This window comes from Haliotis cracherodii, unplaced genomic scaffold (assembly GCF_022045235.1).
Source record: "Haliotis cracherodii isolate W230 unplaced genomic scaffold, xgHalCrac1.p SCAF_23, whole genome shotgun sequence".
NCBI classification, from domain to species: domain Eukaryota; kingdom Metazoa; phylum Mollusca; class Gastropoda; order Lepetellida; family Haliotidae; genus Haliotis; species Haliotis cracherodii.
In genome coordinates this window covers 12,793,767-12,810,657 of record NW_027266279.1, presented here as the reverse complement: position 1 = coordinate 12,810,657, position 16,891 = coordinate 12,793,767, and the positions used below count along the sequence as shown (strand labels likewise).

General features: G+C 45.0%; 1 protein-coding gene across 1 annotated transcript; it reads left to right on the top strand.

The window, feature by feature from the left end:
• Nucleotides 1-887: 887 nt before the first annotated feature.
• Nucleotides 888-16,625, top strand: LOC139471708 (integrin-linked kinase-associated serine/threonine phosphatase 2C-like). The gene is made up of 10 exons (XM_071254177.1): nt 888-1,131; nt 1,669-1,845; nt 3,049-3,166; nt 4,687-4,793; nt 5,469-5,562; nt 6,386-6,473; nt 7,945-8,066; nt 12,782-12,901; nt 14,060-14,147; nt 15,917-16,625. The coding sequence occupies exons 1-10, from the start codon at nt 1,083-1,085 to the stop codon at nt 16,064-16,066; spliced, it is 1,113 nt and encodes a 370-aa protein (XP_071110278.1). The 5' UTR covers nt 888-1,082; the 3' UTR covers nt 16,067-16,625.
• Nucleotides 16,626-16,891: the final 266 nt, after the last annotated feature.

Here is a 16,891-nt window from a genome sequence, read left to right as displayed (position 1 = left end):
CAGGCTGTGAAATTATTATTGTTGACGTATCTATTGACTTCAAATTTTTCTTTTTGCTTTTAGGGGGTTATAAAGTAAAAACCGGTGTGCATACTTTGCCACCGTAGGGACATGGGATTTTACTTTTGGACCGCAGACGTCAATTCTTTATCAGAGAAAGGGTATATCTAGTGCACGTTATTAGATAAAGGGTATATATAAGATAGCTACGAGATAAATCTATTATGACTTCATTTCGGAGTTTTCAACATGTGCTCGTTGTATATTGGAGGACATTGGATTTTAGAGTGGAGTGTCTTGTGAGTTGTTGATAGTAGTTACAAAGAATCTTGCAAATCCTATCAAAACAAAATCAATATCTACGACTCTTCTTACCGAATGCACTTGTCCTTCTCGGCTTGGAGTTCTAACCAAATTATTTATTTATAATAATGGATCCTGCAAAACAAATTATCATACTTAACGTATTTTTTAAATACTATATTCACGAAAGAGCCTGCCAAAGAAAACTCAATTTCAATATAAAAAAGGTGTCTACGAATTCGCTGTAAATTGTGTCTAGAGTTGGGAGTTGCTTCGAATTCTATGTTTCTCCCAAAGGCCTTATAGCTGCTGCTCTGACTTGTGAAATATGAAATTGAGTGTTTAAATATTCATTCTCCTCTTTAATACAGCGATATACATCCAAAAGCATAAATACATGTGCGTTCTTCTTTGCTAGTTGCATTTGGTCCAAGGTACCCACTGACAGGTAATTCAAATCACGCTCATATTTAATTACGAAATCCAACTTCGTTTCCTGATCCAAAATTTAACTCATTGAAAACGGGCGTACTTGATTATACCAGAAATGGAATACGATTGTAAAATATTTTCATAATGCTTTATCAGAGCTTAAATACCATCGTCCTGAGTGAAAAGTATGAACTATATGAACATAAGTAGAAACTAAGCATGAAGTATCATACGTAAGATACCCTTACAACTTTACCAGTAGTTGATATTTGGCAAAGAGTTAATCAAGAAAGCCCCAGTGCGCACTTCCGTTTAGAGGAAGCGAACGAACCGATGAAGCGAGAGAAATGGACCTCTTTGAAGATTTGCCTGAACCGGCAAGCAGGACTTTACAAGGTCTGTTTTTAGTACATTGTGTTGTCTGTTATCGTTAATAGCAGACTATAACCTATTGCCGACTGCTGGAGTGTCAGCATGTTACCCAGACGCAAGCTAGCGTATTGACCAGATGTCTACATCATTACCAATCGGCTCAAGTTACCCATGTATACACAGCATCGCACTGACATACTGACGCTTTACGATTGTATGATAGCACATTTCGGGAATTTTTGATGCAATGCAAAAGCATTTCGCGTAAGTATTTAATTGGCAGAATGATAGCAAGTCAATGTTCATGCTAATAATTGTGCTGTGTTAACGTGGCCTAGATATGTTGATCAAAATGTCAGATTACGAATTGATAAGGAAACGGAAAAGGATTTACTCCATCGTGGCCATCGTGATCTAGGGATGTGTTCGGGTGAACTGTTTTTAGAAGCTGGAAACTTTCCACCGAAGGATTGTAAGAAGTAAGAAATGCATGGTGTGAGATTGGATAAAGTGGTCCATTAAATGTTAAAATTTCAATGAAATGTTTGTGTCCATTTGTAGAGGTGAATGTCGAGAGCAGTGGAGTTGATTTGTTCAGTAATGCAAGCAACGCTGGGGAAGGGTTGTTTGATGATCTGCCATCATCGAAGATTCCCGGGGAGGAGAGGGCAAAGGGCGAGAAACGGAAGAGCACAGAAGAGGACAGTCAACAGAAGAATGTCCGCTTAAAATCATGTGGTAGGTTTATATATGTGTAGTCAGTTATCATCTTAAGATTTGACCGCCTCCATGGTCTAGTAGTTGAGTGTCTGTCCGGAAAGCGGAAAGTTCATGTCTGATCGCCAGCCGCATCATACCGAATGACGTTAAAGGATGGTACTTGTTGTTATCCTGGCTGGTACTTGGCATTAAGGGGCTAAAACAAGGACTAGTTGTCAGTATTCTGTGTCTGAGCATGCTGAGTGGGGTATTTACGTTAAACTGGAGCATGGTATCTCAGTGGGCTAGCACTATATATCGGCATCAGTCAGTACAAGTACAAGCAGCCACACACACACACACACACACGTGCATACACATTGCTATATATGAGCAATAATCTTGGACGCGATGTTAAACCCCATTTCACCTCACCTCATCTTAAGATTGCTTTGCCTGCCTTGGAACACTGGGTAGGGGTGTTGAAAATCAATGCTCAGCTCGTAAGGTCACATCACTGGACATAAACAATACGGACATAAACAATCAAATCAGTTTCAGTTGTCCATGGACAACTTTACCATTTTACAATTTATTTAAATTATTCATAACAAGTACTAAATATTTTTACTCAACAAGGAATACATTTATGTAGGGAGGCCCTTCCCCAGGTTGATTGTACACAATTGTTTATTGATTACCCAACTCTTTACTGGTTACATACTAGTTTGAACAAGGAAACAAAAACGCCGCCCACCCGCCCGCCCACACTATATTTTCAAGAACCAATTCTTTTATTTTTTCAAACCTAAAATAGCAATTATTTGATTAAACACACCATTTTTGATGAATGATCTAGATATTTAGACATAATAAATTTTGACTGTTTACTTCAAAATTTTGATATTTCCACACCCCTGTGTCACATGTCTTCCGTGAAGATCCCGGGTAGAATAGGTCTTCAGCAACCCATGCTTGCCGCAAAAGGCGACTATGCTTGTCGTAAAAAGCGACTAACGGGATCAGGTGGTCAGACTCACTGACTTGGTTGATGCACGGTCATCGTTCCCAATTGCGTGAATCGATGCTCATGTTATCAATCACTGGATTGTCTGGTCCAGACTCGATTATTTTCAGACCGCCGTCATATAGCTGGAATATTGCTGAGTGCGGCGTTAAACAACAAACCAACAACAACATGTCTTCCACATGTTGATAATATGGAACTGGACCTGTTCACAGCCAAGTACAGCCTGAAGAGTTTTGTGGCTGACAGGAAAGGGGAGAGGGAGGAGATGCAGGACGCTCACTTCATGCTGCACAACTACCACCAGGAGATCCCCGACCTCCACCCTTCCATGTGAGTAGATCCTGACCTCCATCCTTCCATGTGAGTAGATTCTGACCTCCATCCTTCCATGTGAGTAGATTCTGACCTCCACCCTTCAATGTGAGTAGATCCTGACCTCCCTCCTTCCTTATGAGTAGATCCTGACCTCCCTCCTTCCTTGTGAGTAGAGCCCGACCTCCCTCCTTCCTTGTGAGTATATACCGACCTCCATCCTTCCTTATGAGTGTAGCCTGACCTCCCTCCTTCCATGTGAGTAGATCCCGATCTCCACCCTTCCATGTGAGTAGATCCCGATCTCCACCCTTCCATGTGAGTAGATCCTGACCTCCCTCCTTCCATGTGAGTAGATCCCGATCTCCACCCTTCCATGTGAGTAGATCCCGACCTCCACCCTTCCATGTGAGTAGATCCCGATCTCCACCCTTCCATGTGAGTAGATCCCGACCTCCACCCTTCCATGTGAGTAGAGCCTGACCTCCCTCCTTCCATGTGAGTAGATCCCGACCTCCATACTTCCATGTGAGTAGATCCTGACCTCCACCCTTCCATGTGAGTAGATCCCGACCTCCATACTTCCATGTGAGTAGATCCTGACCTCCACCCTTCCATGTGAGTAGATCCCGACCTCCACCCTTCCATGTGAGTAGATCCCGACCTCCACCCTTCCATGTGAGTAGAGCCTGACCTCCACCCTTCCTTGTGAGTAGATCCTGACCTCCCTCCTTCCTTGTGAGTACAGCCCGACCTCCCTCCTTCCTTGTGAGTAGATACCGACCTCCATCCTTCCTTATGAGTGTAGCCTGACCTCCCTCCTTCCATATGAGCAGATCCCAACCTCCACCCTTCCATGTGAGTAGATCCCGATCTCCACCCTTCCATGTGAGTAGATCCCGATCTCCACCCTTCCATGTGAGTAGATCCCGATCTCCGCCCTTCCATGTGAGTAGATCCCGATCTCCACCCTTCCATGTGAGTAGATCCCGATCTCCACCCTTCCATGTGAGTAGATCCCGATCTCCACCCTTCCATGTGAGTAGATCCCGATCTCCACCCTTCCATGTGAGTAGATCCCGATCTCCACCCTTCCATGTGAGTAGATCCCGATCTCCACCCTTCCATGTGAGTAGATCCCGATCTCCGCCCTTCCATGTGAGTAGATCCCGATCTCCACCCTTCCATGTGAGTGTAGCGTGACCTCCCTCCTTCCATATGAGCATATCCCAACCTCCGCCCTTCCATGTGAGTAGATCCCGACCTCCACCCTTCCATGTGGGTACATCCCGACCTCCCTCCATCCATGTGAGTAAGAGATCCCTGAAATCATCCCTTCATTTTATGAGATCGCAATATGCCCCTTCATCTAATGAGACCATTCTCCACCAATCAACAACAAAGATCCCCACCTTAATCATTCAACTGATCAGAGACCTGCCTTCCACCCACCCTTCATTCATAGGAGAACCTTACTGTCCTGAGACACTGAGTGTGCTGTATTTTGAGGATGTTCTAGTTCTTTGTTCCTGTTGCAGCTATCGCTTGTCTCTCTTCGGCGTCTTCGATGGACACGGGGGCGGCAGAGCATCCAGGTTGGCATGCCAGGTTTTCCCACGAAATCTGCGGGATAGGTTTCCCAAGGGTAATCCCCAAAGCTAAACCTGAAAATATGTGTACCTAACATTAGCCGATTACCTGTTTTGTTTACCTTAATTCATGGAGATTGTTCGATACATTTTTGAATTCAAAGGATCAGTATTCTGAAGTGTCAGCAGGGCTCGATTTTAGGAACTTGATTTAACTTGCACCAGGACATTAAAACCTAGTTTCACCAGACAAAACCAGGACGCAGCTTGGTCAAGTTGAAACATAGATGCATAAACTTGTAATAAATAAAGACTCGGATCTCTCATGACTGTGTCATGATTTTACACCAATTAGTGTAAATTGTAATAGGAACATGTGCACATAATCTTGAAGTACCCACAGTTTGATGACACCAAGCCCCACAAAGTATGACAACTTACACTATTACACAGGGATTAGTGATGTAGTATGGTAGATAAGGCTTTGAGGTATTGAATGTGTTGAAAAATTGTTGCTGTGGTGAATGTAGAAAAAAATATAAGGTTGCACTTTTCAATAATGTGTTGCACTGGTGCATGTTTTCTGTATCAAAATCGAGTCCTGTCAATAATCATTCAATCGTTATATTATGGATAATGTAGATGTTTCAAGATGTGACTTCTCCATGGAATATCAGTCTCAGTTTAAAATCTTTTTCAGATGATAATTTCCGAATTACTTTTTCTTTCAGGAGATGTGTCCCAGGTGGAGAGAGACATAAAGAAGTGTTTTATCGAGGCATTTAAGAAAACTGATGAAGATTTCCTCAAACAAGCCACAAAAAAGTAAATTTCAAACGATTCTGTTTAGTTATGTGCTGCCTCTGATCTTGAAGGGTCTTAAGTGGCCATTGCATCTAAGGTGCCACAATGCACTGTGTAGAGTTGTGTCCCTTACACGTACCAGGAAACTGTGATCATGGGTTTGAATCCCACATTCATGATTATTATGTTATGAGGTTGTCAGCGCCAGATTTATCATGGGTAAATGTCTGAGACCTGCATCTCTTTGTTTAATATCCAGTTATGTTTGACTGTTTAATAATCTCATACCAACTGTGCCTGGAGTAGGACCAATAGTTTTTCAGATATTGTAGTAAACGTCAGTACCCTAATTTACATTCCAGACTATACAGATCTATGCTTTCTTCAGTTCTTTAACAGTGATGTAAGGGAGATAACTCTCAGTTCGGAATTGATTATTCCAGCCAGTCAAGACATGCGTTACATTGCAATGGTCAATAACTTAATAACTTCAGAGCTTTTAGCTAATCCTAACGTTACTGATGCTAACTGAAGACTTTCAAGGTTACGATAAATGGTTAATGTATTCCAGTCGCTAAAATGTGTTTACTTCCATTTTGGACAAAGATTGATGAAACGTAGTGTAGAATAAAAGTCATTTGTCGGGGTACGATCGATGACATATTTTTGTGTTAGTTTGGGATTTGATATTGCATCCTTTTGGCGCCGTGATATTTATTTTATTGGCCATTAGGAATTTTGCGTGTAAAAGTCCTCATGGCTGCCTTGTGACATAAAAATTGATCGTGCAATGTTTTGGGTGTGAAATGCACGAGTTAATGTTTTGAACTTGTATGTATTTCAGTAAACCCACATGGAAGGATGGCACCACAGCTATTCTTGTACTTGTCATCAATGAAACACTGTTTATCGCAAACCTAGGAGACAGCAAGGTACTTTCTTAGGCCACTCTCTTTTTATGTCTAACAAATTGTTTGCTACTATTAGCATGATTAGTTGGTTAGGTCGGGATAAAAATATGCAGAGTTGCATCCCTTGGGATTGCCCGAAACCTATGATCAGGGTTCGAATCCCGGTTTGCCCAAATTATGTTTCAGGGTCTGTCAGCACCACACCCGAGCTCTTGGGTTTCACAAAAGTGGTAAACGTCTGAGACCTGCATCACTTTGGGCTTTCCTCCTACATTAAGCTGACACGCAGTGATATGACTGGAATACTGTTCAAAGCGGCGTTAAACCTGACTGACTCTCTCACTTATGATTGTCAGATGTAAATTCAGGAGTTTTTAATGTTGAAGCAAGGTCTGTATCAGAGTGAGTGAGTGAGTGAGTTGGGTTTTAACGCCTCTTTTAACATATATCACGGAGTGTCAGCTTAATGTGGGAGGAAAGCCCAAAGTGATGCAGGTCTCGGACGTTTACCACTTTGGTGAAACCCACGAGCGCGGGTATGGTGCTGACAAACCTAGAAACATAATCGGGGCGAACCGGGATTCGAACCCACAATCATTGGTTTCTGGCGTGCCCAAGGGACGCAACTCTGCACAGCTAATCGCGGCACCTTAGACGACTGGGCCACCCGTGCCCCCGTCTGTATCAGAACCAAGGGAACTGTTAATGATAAGCAGTAATGAAGAAATGACCTTTGTTATGGATCACTATTTCTTTTGTCCTTGTTACAATGTTTCAGGACTACCATATTTTCTTGAGTATAGTGCACACTTTTTTTTCCAAAAAACACAGCGGTGTATTAGGGGGTGCGCATTATACACGCCATAATGATTTTTTTTCTTGCGCATAATATTCGAATTGTTTTCCCCAAAGTACTGATTCCACTCGAGGTTGGTGCGCATTATACGTGGGTGCACACCATACTCAAGAAAATACGGTACTTCTTGTAGTATATTTGTAGCGTTCAGGCAAGAAGCAGCCCTGAAACGTCGTTACAAACAGTAATGAAATTGTTATCAATAAAAACGTGTCATGTCATCCAATTTCTAAATGCCTACCAAAAACTTCATTAGTTGTAATATGTTTATTTATTTACTTTTAGATACACTATCGATAGTGTAGCTTTGCATTTAGGTTAACTATTGATATTTAACTGCCATCAATGTGTTGTAATGCGGCCAGGGATAATCTGATCGGCCATTACACTCATGTTGGACAAGGTCCAAATCATTTACAATTACATGAGGGGCGGTTGGGTAGCCTAGTGGTTAAAGCGTTCGCTCGTCACGCCGAAGACCCGGGTTCGATTCCCGACATGGGTACAATGTGTGAAGCCCATTTCTGGTGTCTCTTGCCGTGATATTGCTGGAATATTGCTAAAAGCGGCGTAAAACCATACTCACTCACTCACTCATAATTACATGATGTAGTGTTTTGTTATTTGTTCCTTCAGTCCATCTTGTGTCGCTACAAGGAAGATCAGGCCAAGTGTGTTGCCGTGCCGCTATCTACGGACCACAGTCCCGGGGTGTATGAGGAGAGGATGAGAATACAGAAGTCTGGGGGACATGTTAGGTCAGTTGAAAAGGTCCCCCATCCTCCATTGTCACTTGTATACAGTAAACTAAGTTTATAACAAACTGACCGATATAACAAACTTATTTTTTAGTCCCGAACATTTGTTGTATATATGCTGTATATATGCTTATAACAAACTACGGTTATAATGAACTAAAATGAGTGGTCCCTTGGAGTTCGTTATAACCGTAGTTTACTGTATATCAGATCAGTGTGTGAAATAGTTTCAAAATATTGCTGGTCAGGTGGTCCAGCTAAACTAAAAAGATACTAGCCAGTTCAGTGGTAAAACTATTTTTTTTTAGTCCAGTAGTCCTTAAAATGATAACACACAGCGAAACCCTTAAAAGGGCTAGTTTCTACTAGTCCTTATCATACCCTAACTATTGGGCAGTTTGGCAAGTACGACAGGATTTGTGCCAATTTCTAAAGCTGCAGTTCTAAATTTCACTAGACTAAATTTGAAACAGCTTATGTTTCGAGAAATTTAATTCTCCAAAGGTATCAAAAAAGTAAACCCAAATTGCAAATCATGAGTCCAATATAATGAGGGGTGGGTGGGGGGGTGGGGAACTGTGATGTCACAAGCTGCATTTGTACCTTATCATGGAAGAGGTGTGCATAAAAAATCACCATTATACCTTCATTGGCCTGTAGGGCCGGGGACATTTCGGTTTCTTTAGCCCCACCAAACTTGCTTCGCACACTATATCAGTATATGACCATTCTAATTTTTAAAAAGGGCGGTCGGGTAGCCTAGGGGTTAAAGCGTTCGCTCGTCACGCCGAAGAACCGGGTTCGAATCCCGACATCGGTACATTGTGTGAAGCCCATTTCTGTTGTCCCCAGTTGTGATATTGCTGGAATATTGCTAAAAGTGGCTTAAAACCAAACTCACTCACTAATTTTTAAAACCTTGGATCCATTTGCAACAATTTGTCCGATTTAAATGGTACATGGAAAAAACTCCATACTATCTCCTCCCTGCTTAATATTAGGAATGTTGGTCCTCGCCACTTTATGGAGGACATGAAACAATTCTGGGCAACAACTACCGTATATCACTGTGGAAAAGGCGAGTTTTTCGTACATAGAATTAATCGGTAAATCATCATGTCCAATGATGTTTTTAAATTGTATTGACCAAATTTAATTGTCATGATCTGTTCATTTCCATCATCAGGCAGGATCAGGTGATGAACTCTCATGGGGAACAACTTCGTAATTATAGGTAACAATCAGGGCAACTGCTTGTCCTGTCATCAGGCAGGATCAGGTGATGAACGTTCATGGGTAACAACTTCCTAATTATAGGTAACAATCAGGGCTACTTCCTGTCGTGTCATCACTCACTCACTCACTCTGTAGATAGGGTCCTCAGACTCTGTAAACTGTGTATCAGGTGGTCAGACTTGGTGACTGTGGATCAGGTGGTCAGCCTCGTTGACAGTGGATCAAATGGTCAGGCTTGGTGTATATGAATCAGGTGGTCAGGCTTGGTGACTGTGGATGGGGTGGTCAGGCTCAGTGTCTGTGGATGGGGTGGTCAGGCTCAGTGTCTGTGGATGGGGTGGTCAGGCTCGGTGTCTGTGGATGGGGTGGTCAGGCTTGGTGTCTGTGGATGAGGTGGTCAGGCTCGGTGTCTGTGGATGGGCTGGTCAGGCTCGGTGTCTGTGGATGGGGTGGTCAGGCTCGGTGTCTGTGGATCAGGTGGTCAGGCTTGGTGTCTGTGGATGGGGTGGTCAGGCTTAGTGTCTGTGGATCAGGTGGTCAGGCTCAGTGTCTGTGGATGGGGTGGTCAGGTTTGGTGTCTGTGGATGGGGAGGTCAGGTTTGGTGTTTGTGGATGGGGTGGTCAGGCTCGGTGTCTGTGAATGGGGTGGTCAGTCTAGGTGTCTGTGAATGGGGTGGTCAGGCTTGGTGTCTGTGGATCAGGTGGTCAGGTTTGGTTTCTGTGGATGGGGTGGTCAGTCTAGGTGTCTGTGGATGGGGTGGTCAGGTTTGGTGTCTGTGGATCAGGTGGTCAGGTTTGGTTTCTGTGGATGGGGTGGTCAGTCTAGGTGTCTGTGAATGGGGTGGTCAGGCTTGGTGTCTGTGGATGGGGTGGTCAGTCTAGGTGTCTGTGGATGGGGTGGTCAAGCTTGGTGTCTGTGGATGGGGTGGTCAGGTTTGGTGTCTGTGGATGGGGTGGTCAGGCTTGGTGTCTGTGGATCAGGTGGTCAGGTTTGGTGTCTCTGGATGGGGTGGTCAGGCTTGGTGTCTGTGGATGGGGTGGTCAGGTTTGGTGTCTGTGGATGGGGTGGTCAGGCTTGGTGTCTGTGGATCAGGTGGTCAGGTTTGGTGTCTGTGGATGGGGTGGTCAGGCTTGGTGTCTGTGGATGGGGTGGTCAGGCTCGGTGTCTGTGGATGGGGTGGTCAGGCTCGGTGTCTGTGGATGGGGTGGTCAGGCTTGGTGTCTGTGGATGGGGTGGTCAGGCTTGGTGTCTCTGGATGGGGTGGTCAGGCTTGGTGTCTGTGGATGGGGTGGTCAGGCTTGGTGTCTCTGGATGGGGTGGTCAGGCTCGATGTCTGTGGATCAGGAGGTCAAGCTCGAGGTCTGTGGATCAGGTGGTCAGGTTTGGTTTCAGTGGATCAGGTGGTCAGGCTAGGTGTCTGTGGATGGGGTGGTCAGGCTTGGTGTCTGTGGATGGGGTGGTCAGGCTTGGAGTCTGTGGATGGGGTGGTCAGGCTTGGTGTCTGTGGATGGGGTGGTCAGGCTGGGTGTCTGTGGATGGGGTGGTCAGGCTGGGTGTCTGTGGATGGGGTGGTCAGGCTCGGTGTCTGTGGATGGGGTGGTCAGGCTTGGTGTCTGTGGATGGGGTGGTCAGGCTTGGTGTCTGTGGATGGGGTGGTCAGGCTTGGTGTCTGTGGATGAGGTGGTCAGGCTCGGTGTCTGTGGATGGGGTGGTCAGGCTCGGTGTCTGTGGATGGGGTGGTCAGGCTCGGTGTCTGTGGATGGGGTGGTCAGGCTTAGTGTCTGTGGATCAGGAGGTCAGGCGAGGTGTCTGTGGATGGGGTGGTCAGGCTCGGTGTCTGTGGATCAGGTGGTAAGGCGAGGTGACTGTGGATGGGGTGGTCAGGCTTGGTGTCTGTGGTCGGGGTGGTCAGGTTTGGTGACTGTGGATGGGGAGGTCAGGCTTGGTGTCTGTGGATCAGGTGGTCAGGCTTGGTGTCTGTGGATCAGGTGGTCAGGCTCAGTGTCTGTGGATGGGGTGGTCAGGCATGGTGTCTGTGGATGGGGTGGTCAGGCTTGGTGTCTGTGGATGGGGTGGTCAGGCTTGGTGTCTGTGGATCAGGTGGTCAGGCTCAGTGTCTGTGGATGGGGTGGTCAGGCTTGGTGTCTGTGGATCAGGTGGTCAGGCTTGGTGTCTCTGGATGGGGTGGTCAGGCTTGGTGTCTGTGGATGGGGTGGTCAGGCTCAGTGTCTGTGGATGGGGTGGTCAGGTTTGGTGTCTGTGGATGGGGAGGTCAGGTTTGGTGTTTGTGGATGGGGTGGTCAGGCTCGGTGTCTGTGAATGGGATGGTCAGTCTAGGTGTCTGTGAATGGGGTGGTCAGGCTTGGTGTCTGTGGATCAGGTGGTCAGGTTTGGTTTCTGTGGATGGGGTGGTCAGTCTAGGTGTCTGTGAATGGGGTGGTCAGGCTTGGTGTCTGTGGATGGGGTGGTCAGTCTAGGTGTCTGTGAATGGGGTGGTCAGGCTTGGTGTCTGTGGATCAGGTGGTCAGGTTTGGTTTCTGTGGATGGGGTGGTCAGGCTTGGTGTCTGTGAATGGGGTGGTCAGGCTTGGTGTCTGTGGATCAGGAGGTCAGACTCGAAGTCTGTGGATCAGGTGGTCAGGCTAGGTGTCTGTGGATCAGGTGGTCAGGCTAGGTGTCTGTGGATGGGGTGGTCAGGTTTGGTGTCTGTGGATCAGGTGGTCAGGTTTCTGTCGATCAGGTGGTCAGGTTTCTGTGGATCAGGTGGTCAGGTTTGGTGTCTGTGGATCAGGTGGTCAGGTTTGGTTTCTGTGGATCAGGTGGTCCGGCGAGGTGTCTGTGGATCAGGTGGTCCGGCGAGGTGTCTGTGAATCAGGTGGTCAGGCTAGGTGTCTGTGTATCAGGTGGTCAGGTTTGGTGACTGTGGATCAGGTGGTCAGGTTTGGTGTCTGTGGATCAGGTGGTCAGGTTTGGTTTCTGTGGATCAGAGGGCCCGGCGAGGTGTCTGTGAATCAGGTGGTCAGGTTTGGTTTCTGTGAATCAGGTGGTCAGGTTTGGTTTCTGTGGATCAGGTGGTCAGGTTTGGTTTCTGTGAATCAGGTGGTCAGGTTTGGTTTCTGTGGATCAGGTGGTCAGGTTTGGTTTCTGTGGATCAGGTGGTCCAGCGAGGTGTCTGTGAATCAGGTGGTCAGGTTTGGTTTCTGTGGATCAGGTGGTCCGGCGAGGTGTCTGTGAATCAGGTGGTCAGGTGAGGTGTCTGTGGATCAGGTGGTCAGGCGAAGTGTCTGTGAATCAGGTGGTCAGCCTCGGCGACTTGGTTGCTTGCATGTTGTCAATCATTATAACCAGACACTTTGGTTTGACAATAACTGGATTGTTTACAGGCTGCCATCATACAGCTGGAATATTGCTGAGTGCAGCGTTAAACAACAAACAAAATGAAGAAATAAATAAAGCAGTGCATGTGTCTGTTGTTGCAGAGAGGGACGAGTGATGGGTCAGCTGGAGGTTTCTCGGTCTATCGGGGACGGGCCCTACAAGAACCACGGTGTCATCTGCCTCCCTGATGTCAAGCGGTGCCAACTCACCGATCATGATCGGTCAGCTTTGTCTCATTGTTTAAGTGTATACTCCACATAGAGTTCAAAAGACTTCTTGAATGAAATGTCATAATATCAATAAGTGGATTGTCTGGTCCAGACTTGATCATTTACAGACTGCCCATGATGATCCAGTGTAGAACTGGTCTTCAGCAACCCATGATTTGCGTAGAAAGGGGACTATGCTTGTCATAAGAGGCGACAAACAGGATTGGTTGGTCATCTCAATTGCGATGCTGATGATATTAATCGCTGGATTGTCTGTTCCAGACTCGATTATTTACAGACTGCCGTCATATAGCTGGAATATTGCTGAGTGCGACAATAAACAACAGCAAACATCAGAGGCTTGATCCAGACTGGCCGACATGATATTGTTGGAATATTGTTGAGTGCAGCATAAAAACAACATTCACCCACTCACAAGGATAAAGATCTGGGTAGAATAGGTCTTCAGCAATCCATGCTTGCCATAAAAGCGACTATGCTTGTTGTAAGAGGTGACTAACGGTATCGATCGGGTAGTCTGGCTCGCTGACTTGGTTGATGCATGTCAGTGATCTCAATTGCGTGGATCGATGCTCATTATATCAATCACTGGATTGTCTGGTCCTGACTCAATTATTTACAGACCGCCGTCATATAGCTGGAATATTGCTGAGTGAGGCATTAAACAACAAACAAACAAACAAACACTCACAAGGAGGTAATTTGGATCCAATAATGCGAGGGAGTGTATTTTTATCCTTCTTTTAGAAATATCCCAGCAGTACCTTGGTGAGAATTATCCTATTTATGGTGCTATTTAGGCGATCGTGGAGGATAGTGGTTAAAGCTCGTCACGCCGAAGTCCCGACATGGTATGATGAGTGAAGCCCATTTCTGGTGTCCCCCGCCGTGATATTGCTGGAATATTGCTAAAAGCGGCATAAAAGTTAAAACCATACTCACTGACTATGGTGCTATTCCAGTACTTGTTGCACCAGAAATGGACTCTCCACATTATACTCAAGTGGGAATCAAACTCTCTGGCCTTCAGTGCGATGGACCAACAATATAGGCTACCCCACGCATACCACGATGCCGGACACCCAGAAATGGGCTTCACACATTATACCTATGTCCTACACATTGGTGACATGGTTATCATGGTTACAGGTTCCTGCTGCTGGCCTGTGATGGTCTGTGGAAGAGCTTCAGTTTGCAGGAGAGTGTAGATCTGGTCAACAACATTGTTAACTCACAGGTAAGTGTATCACTATTAGTTTGTAGCAGGATCACGAAGGGCACCATCTTCCCGAGGCAAGGGAGTTAACTGACTTTAAAAGTCCAGTTTCCACTCTTGCCGAACTGGGCTTGAATTCCTGGGCTCGATCGTAGCGCCACCAGTGGCTGTTACGAGTTAAGTCCTTTCTATGCCTCTCTTATGGACCAATCAAATTCCACCTCTCGTATCACTTGCATTTGTTTCAAATAAAATTGCGGCGCCCAGTCAGGACGATCTGATCGATAATCGAAATCAATATTGTGATAAAACGGGGTTTACATCGCGAAGTGCATCAAATCACGTGAGCACCTTGATTAAAAACTTGAAAAGATTTGGAAAATATCTGTTGACAACGAGGTGGTGGTGCACATGCTGTGCAAATCTCGCAATCGACCGAAATCTGTACGACAGTTAACGAACCAGATTTCGATTTCGGTGCGCGATTTTGATTGGACTATGCTTAGACTCGTTAGTCCAGCCAAAATGTAACTCCATAATACCAGCCTAGTTCAGCAAGGGTAGAAACTGGACTTTTATAGTCAGTTAACTCCCTTGCCTCGGGATCCAGAGGCGATTGGTGTGAAACCTAACACGGGACACATAAAAACCCATGTACCCTTTGTGATCTTGCTGCAAATGAATTTATCTCACTGACAGTGTAAATGAATTAAATAAAGTTCAAAATTGATAGAAAACAGCTGTTTGATTGAGCTGAAGTTAACTTCCATTGATTCGGAAAAAAAGTGCAGGTTTTTGTTTGAAGCAGGGTATAAGGGATTTATTCAGCCTCTCAGAAACCCATGTGCAGCCTGACTTGCTTGTGGCAGGTTATAAGGGGTTTATTATCCCGCTGAGAAATTTATTCCCTCCAAGGTGGGATACATAGTATTTTATCAAGATCACATGGACCAAACAGATCGCATCATTCTGACATGGAGGTATGATAGTTGATATTACACACTTATCAATGCCTGTGATTTGACGATGCTACACTACTTTGATTAACTTTCTTTTGTTGCTGGGTTAGAATAATACTTGTCCTTAGAGGTGACTACAATGCCATTTAGAAATTGGTCAAATGCATCAAATGTTATAATTGGGATAACACCTTCTTTGTAAAGTACAGATGCTAGTACTTTTTTGGGTCGAGTCCCATCTGGGATTCGAACCCACACTGCCAGAGTGAGGTAACTTTTTGCCAGCACACAAAGTCAGCGATCTAACCCACTCAGCCACCGAGACTTCCACATAAATGAAAGTCTGACAACTGGTTGTCAAGATCACATACTTTGTGTACCCCTCTGACAAGTGCAAATTGGCATGGCTCCCTCGGAGCCTCGGTGGCTGAGTGGGTTAGATCACTGACTTTGTTTGCTGGTGGTTAGGTGCCTCACTCTGGCAGTGTGGGTTCGAATCCTGAATGGGACTCAACCCCCAAAAGTACTAGAACCTGTTCTTTACAAAGAAGGTGTTATCCCAAATATAACATGTGATATAATTTGAATCAGGTAGCAGGCCCTAACACTTGGTAAATTGCATGTCATTTTACTCTGTTGGTGTTCATAATATCAACCACTGGTTTGTCTGTCAGAGACTTGATTATTTACATGCCACTGGGATAAAGCTGGAATATTAGTACCATCTAAATCAACAAACAAACAAAAAATCCAAAAACACACCTTCACCAACCTGATCAGAATTCATCTATGCCACCAGTCATCATGTCAAGATTGTATATTATTTTTCAGCCCAAAGGAGAAGACAAGAAGACCTCGGCAGACACCTTGTACGAAGCAGCGTGCAACAAGCTTGCCAATGATGCTGTTTTAAGATTCAGTGGTGATAATGTCACCGTTGCCATTGTTAGCATCACACGATCACAACATGCCGGTTCCTGATGTCTTTCAAAGAGTATAAAAACAAAGTTATTGATTAATATATGGCAAGGTGAATCTGCTAACCTTGCATGTTACAATGGTAACTGGCCATAACTTACCCCTAACTGTAAAGGTGCTATGTGTTACTGTCTGCCTGGCTATACTGGTTGCACAATAACAAAACATTGACAAGAGAGCAGCATTTCCTTCTTATGCTCTGGCAGTGTGGTTGGCATTTATCACACTTGGCAATGACAAGACGTGTTTCTCATCATGTGGGTTGTTTAAAACATGCTTTTTGAACAATTTGTTCATTTAATCCCTTGTGTAATTTGATATGTGCTCTTGTTGCCAGATGATGATCTGTAGCATATGTCTAAATAACAGCTCAGTTAATTTTACAGCGTTCGAAACTAACAGTTTAAATCCACTAGTCCTTGTCATGAAAACATGTAGCAAAATCCTTTAAAAGGGCAGATGTATACTCGTCCTTATGATGCCTTAACTATTGGGCAGTTTGGCAAGGACTGTATGACAAGTGCCAATTTCTAACACAGTGTTACTTAGGTACTACCATTTGTTATAGGGGTGGGGTGGGTGGGGCTTTTTTCATGGGGGTTGGGTGTCATGACAAAACTACAGCAAGAGAGTGGGGGTTGCAAATATTTATCACAACTATGTACGGGTGGGATGTGAGGGTGGTTGTGGGTGGTTTTTTTTGTAATAGGGGTGTCATGAAGAAATGACATCCAATATTTATCACAACTATGTACGGGTGGGATGTGAGGGTGGTTGTGGGTGGTTTTTTTTGTAATAGGGGTGTCATGAAGAAATGACATCCAATAT

What these genes read in the sequence shown, in the direction of transcription:
- LOC139471708 (XM_071254177.1), top strand. Translation starts at nt 1,083, where the DNA reads ATGGACCTCTTTGAAGATTTGCCTGAACCGGCAAGCAGGACTTTACAA. An exon ending in GCGGGATAGGTTTCCCAAGG is followed by an intron (nt 4,794 to 5,468) that starts GTAATCCCCAAA and finishes TTTTTCTTTCAG; the next exon opens with GAGATGTGTCCCAGGTGGAG. An exon ending in CAACTCACCGATCATGATCG is followed by an intron (nt 12,902 to 14,059) that starts GTCAGCTTTGTC and finishes TCATGGTTACAG; the next exon opens with GTTCCTGCTGCTGGCCTGTG.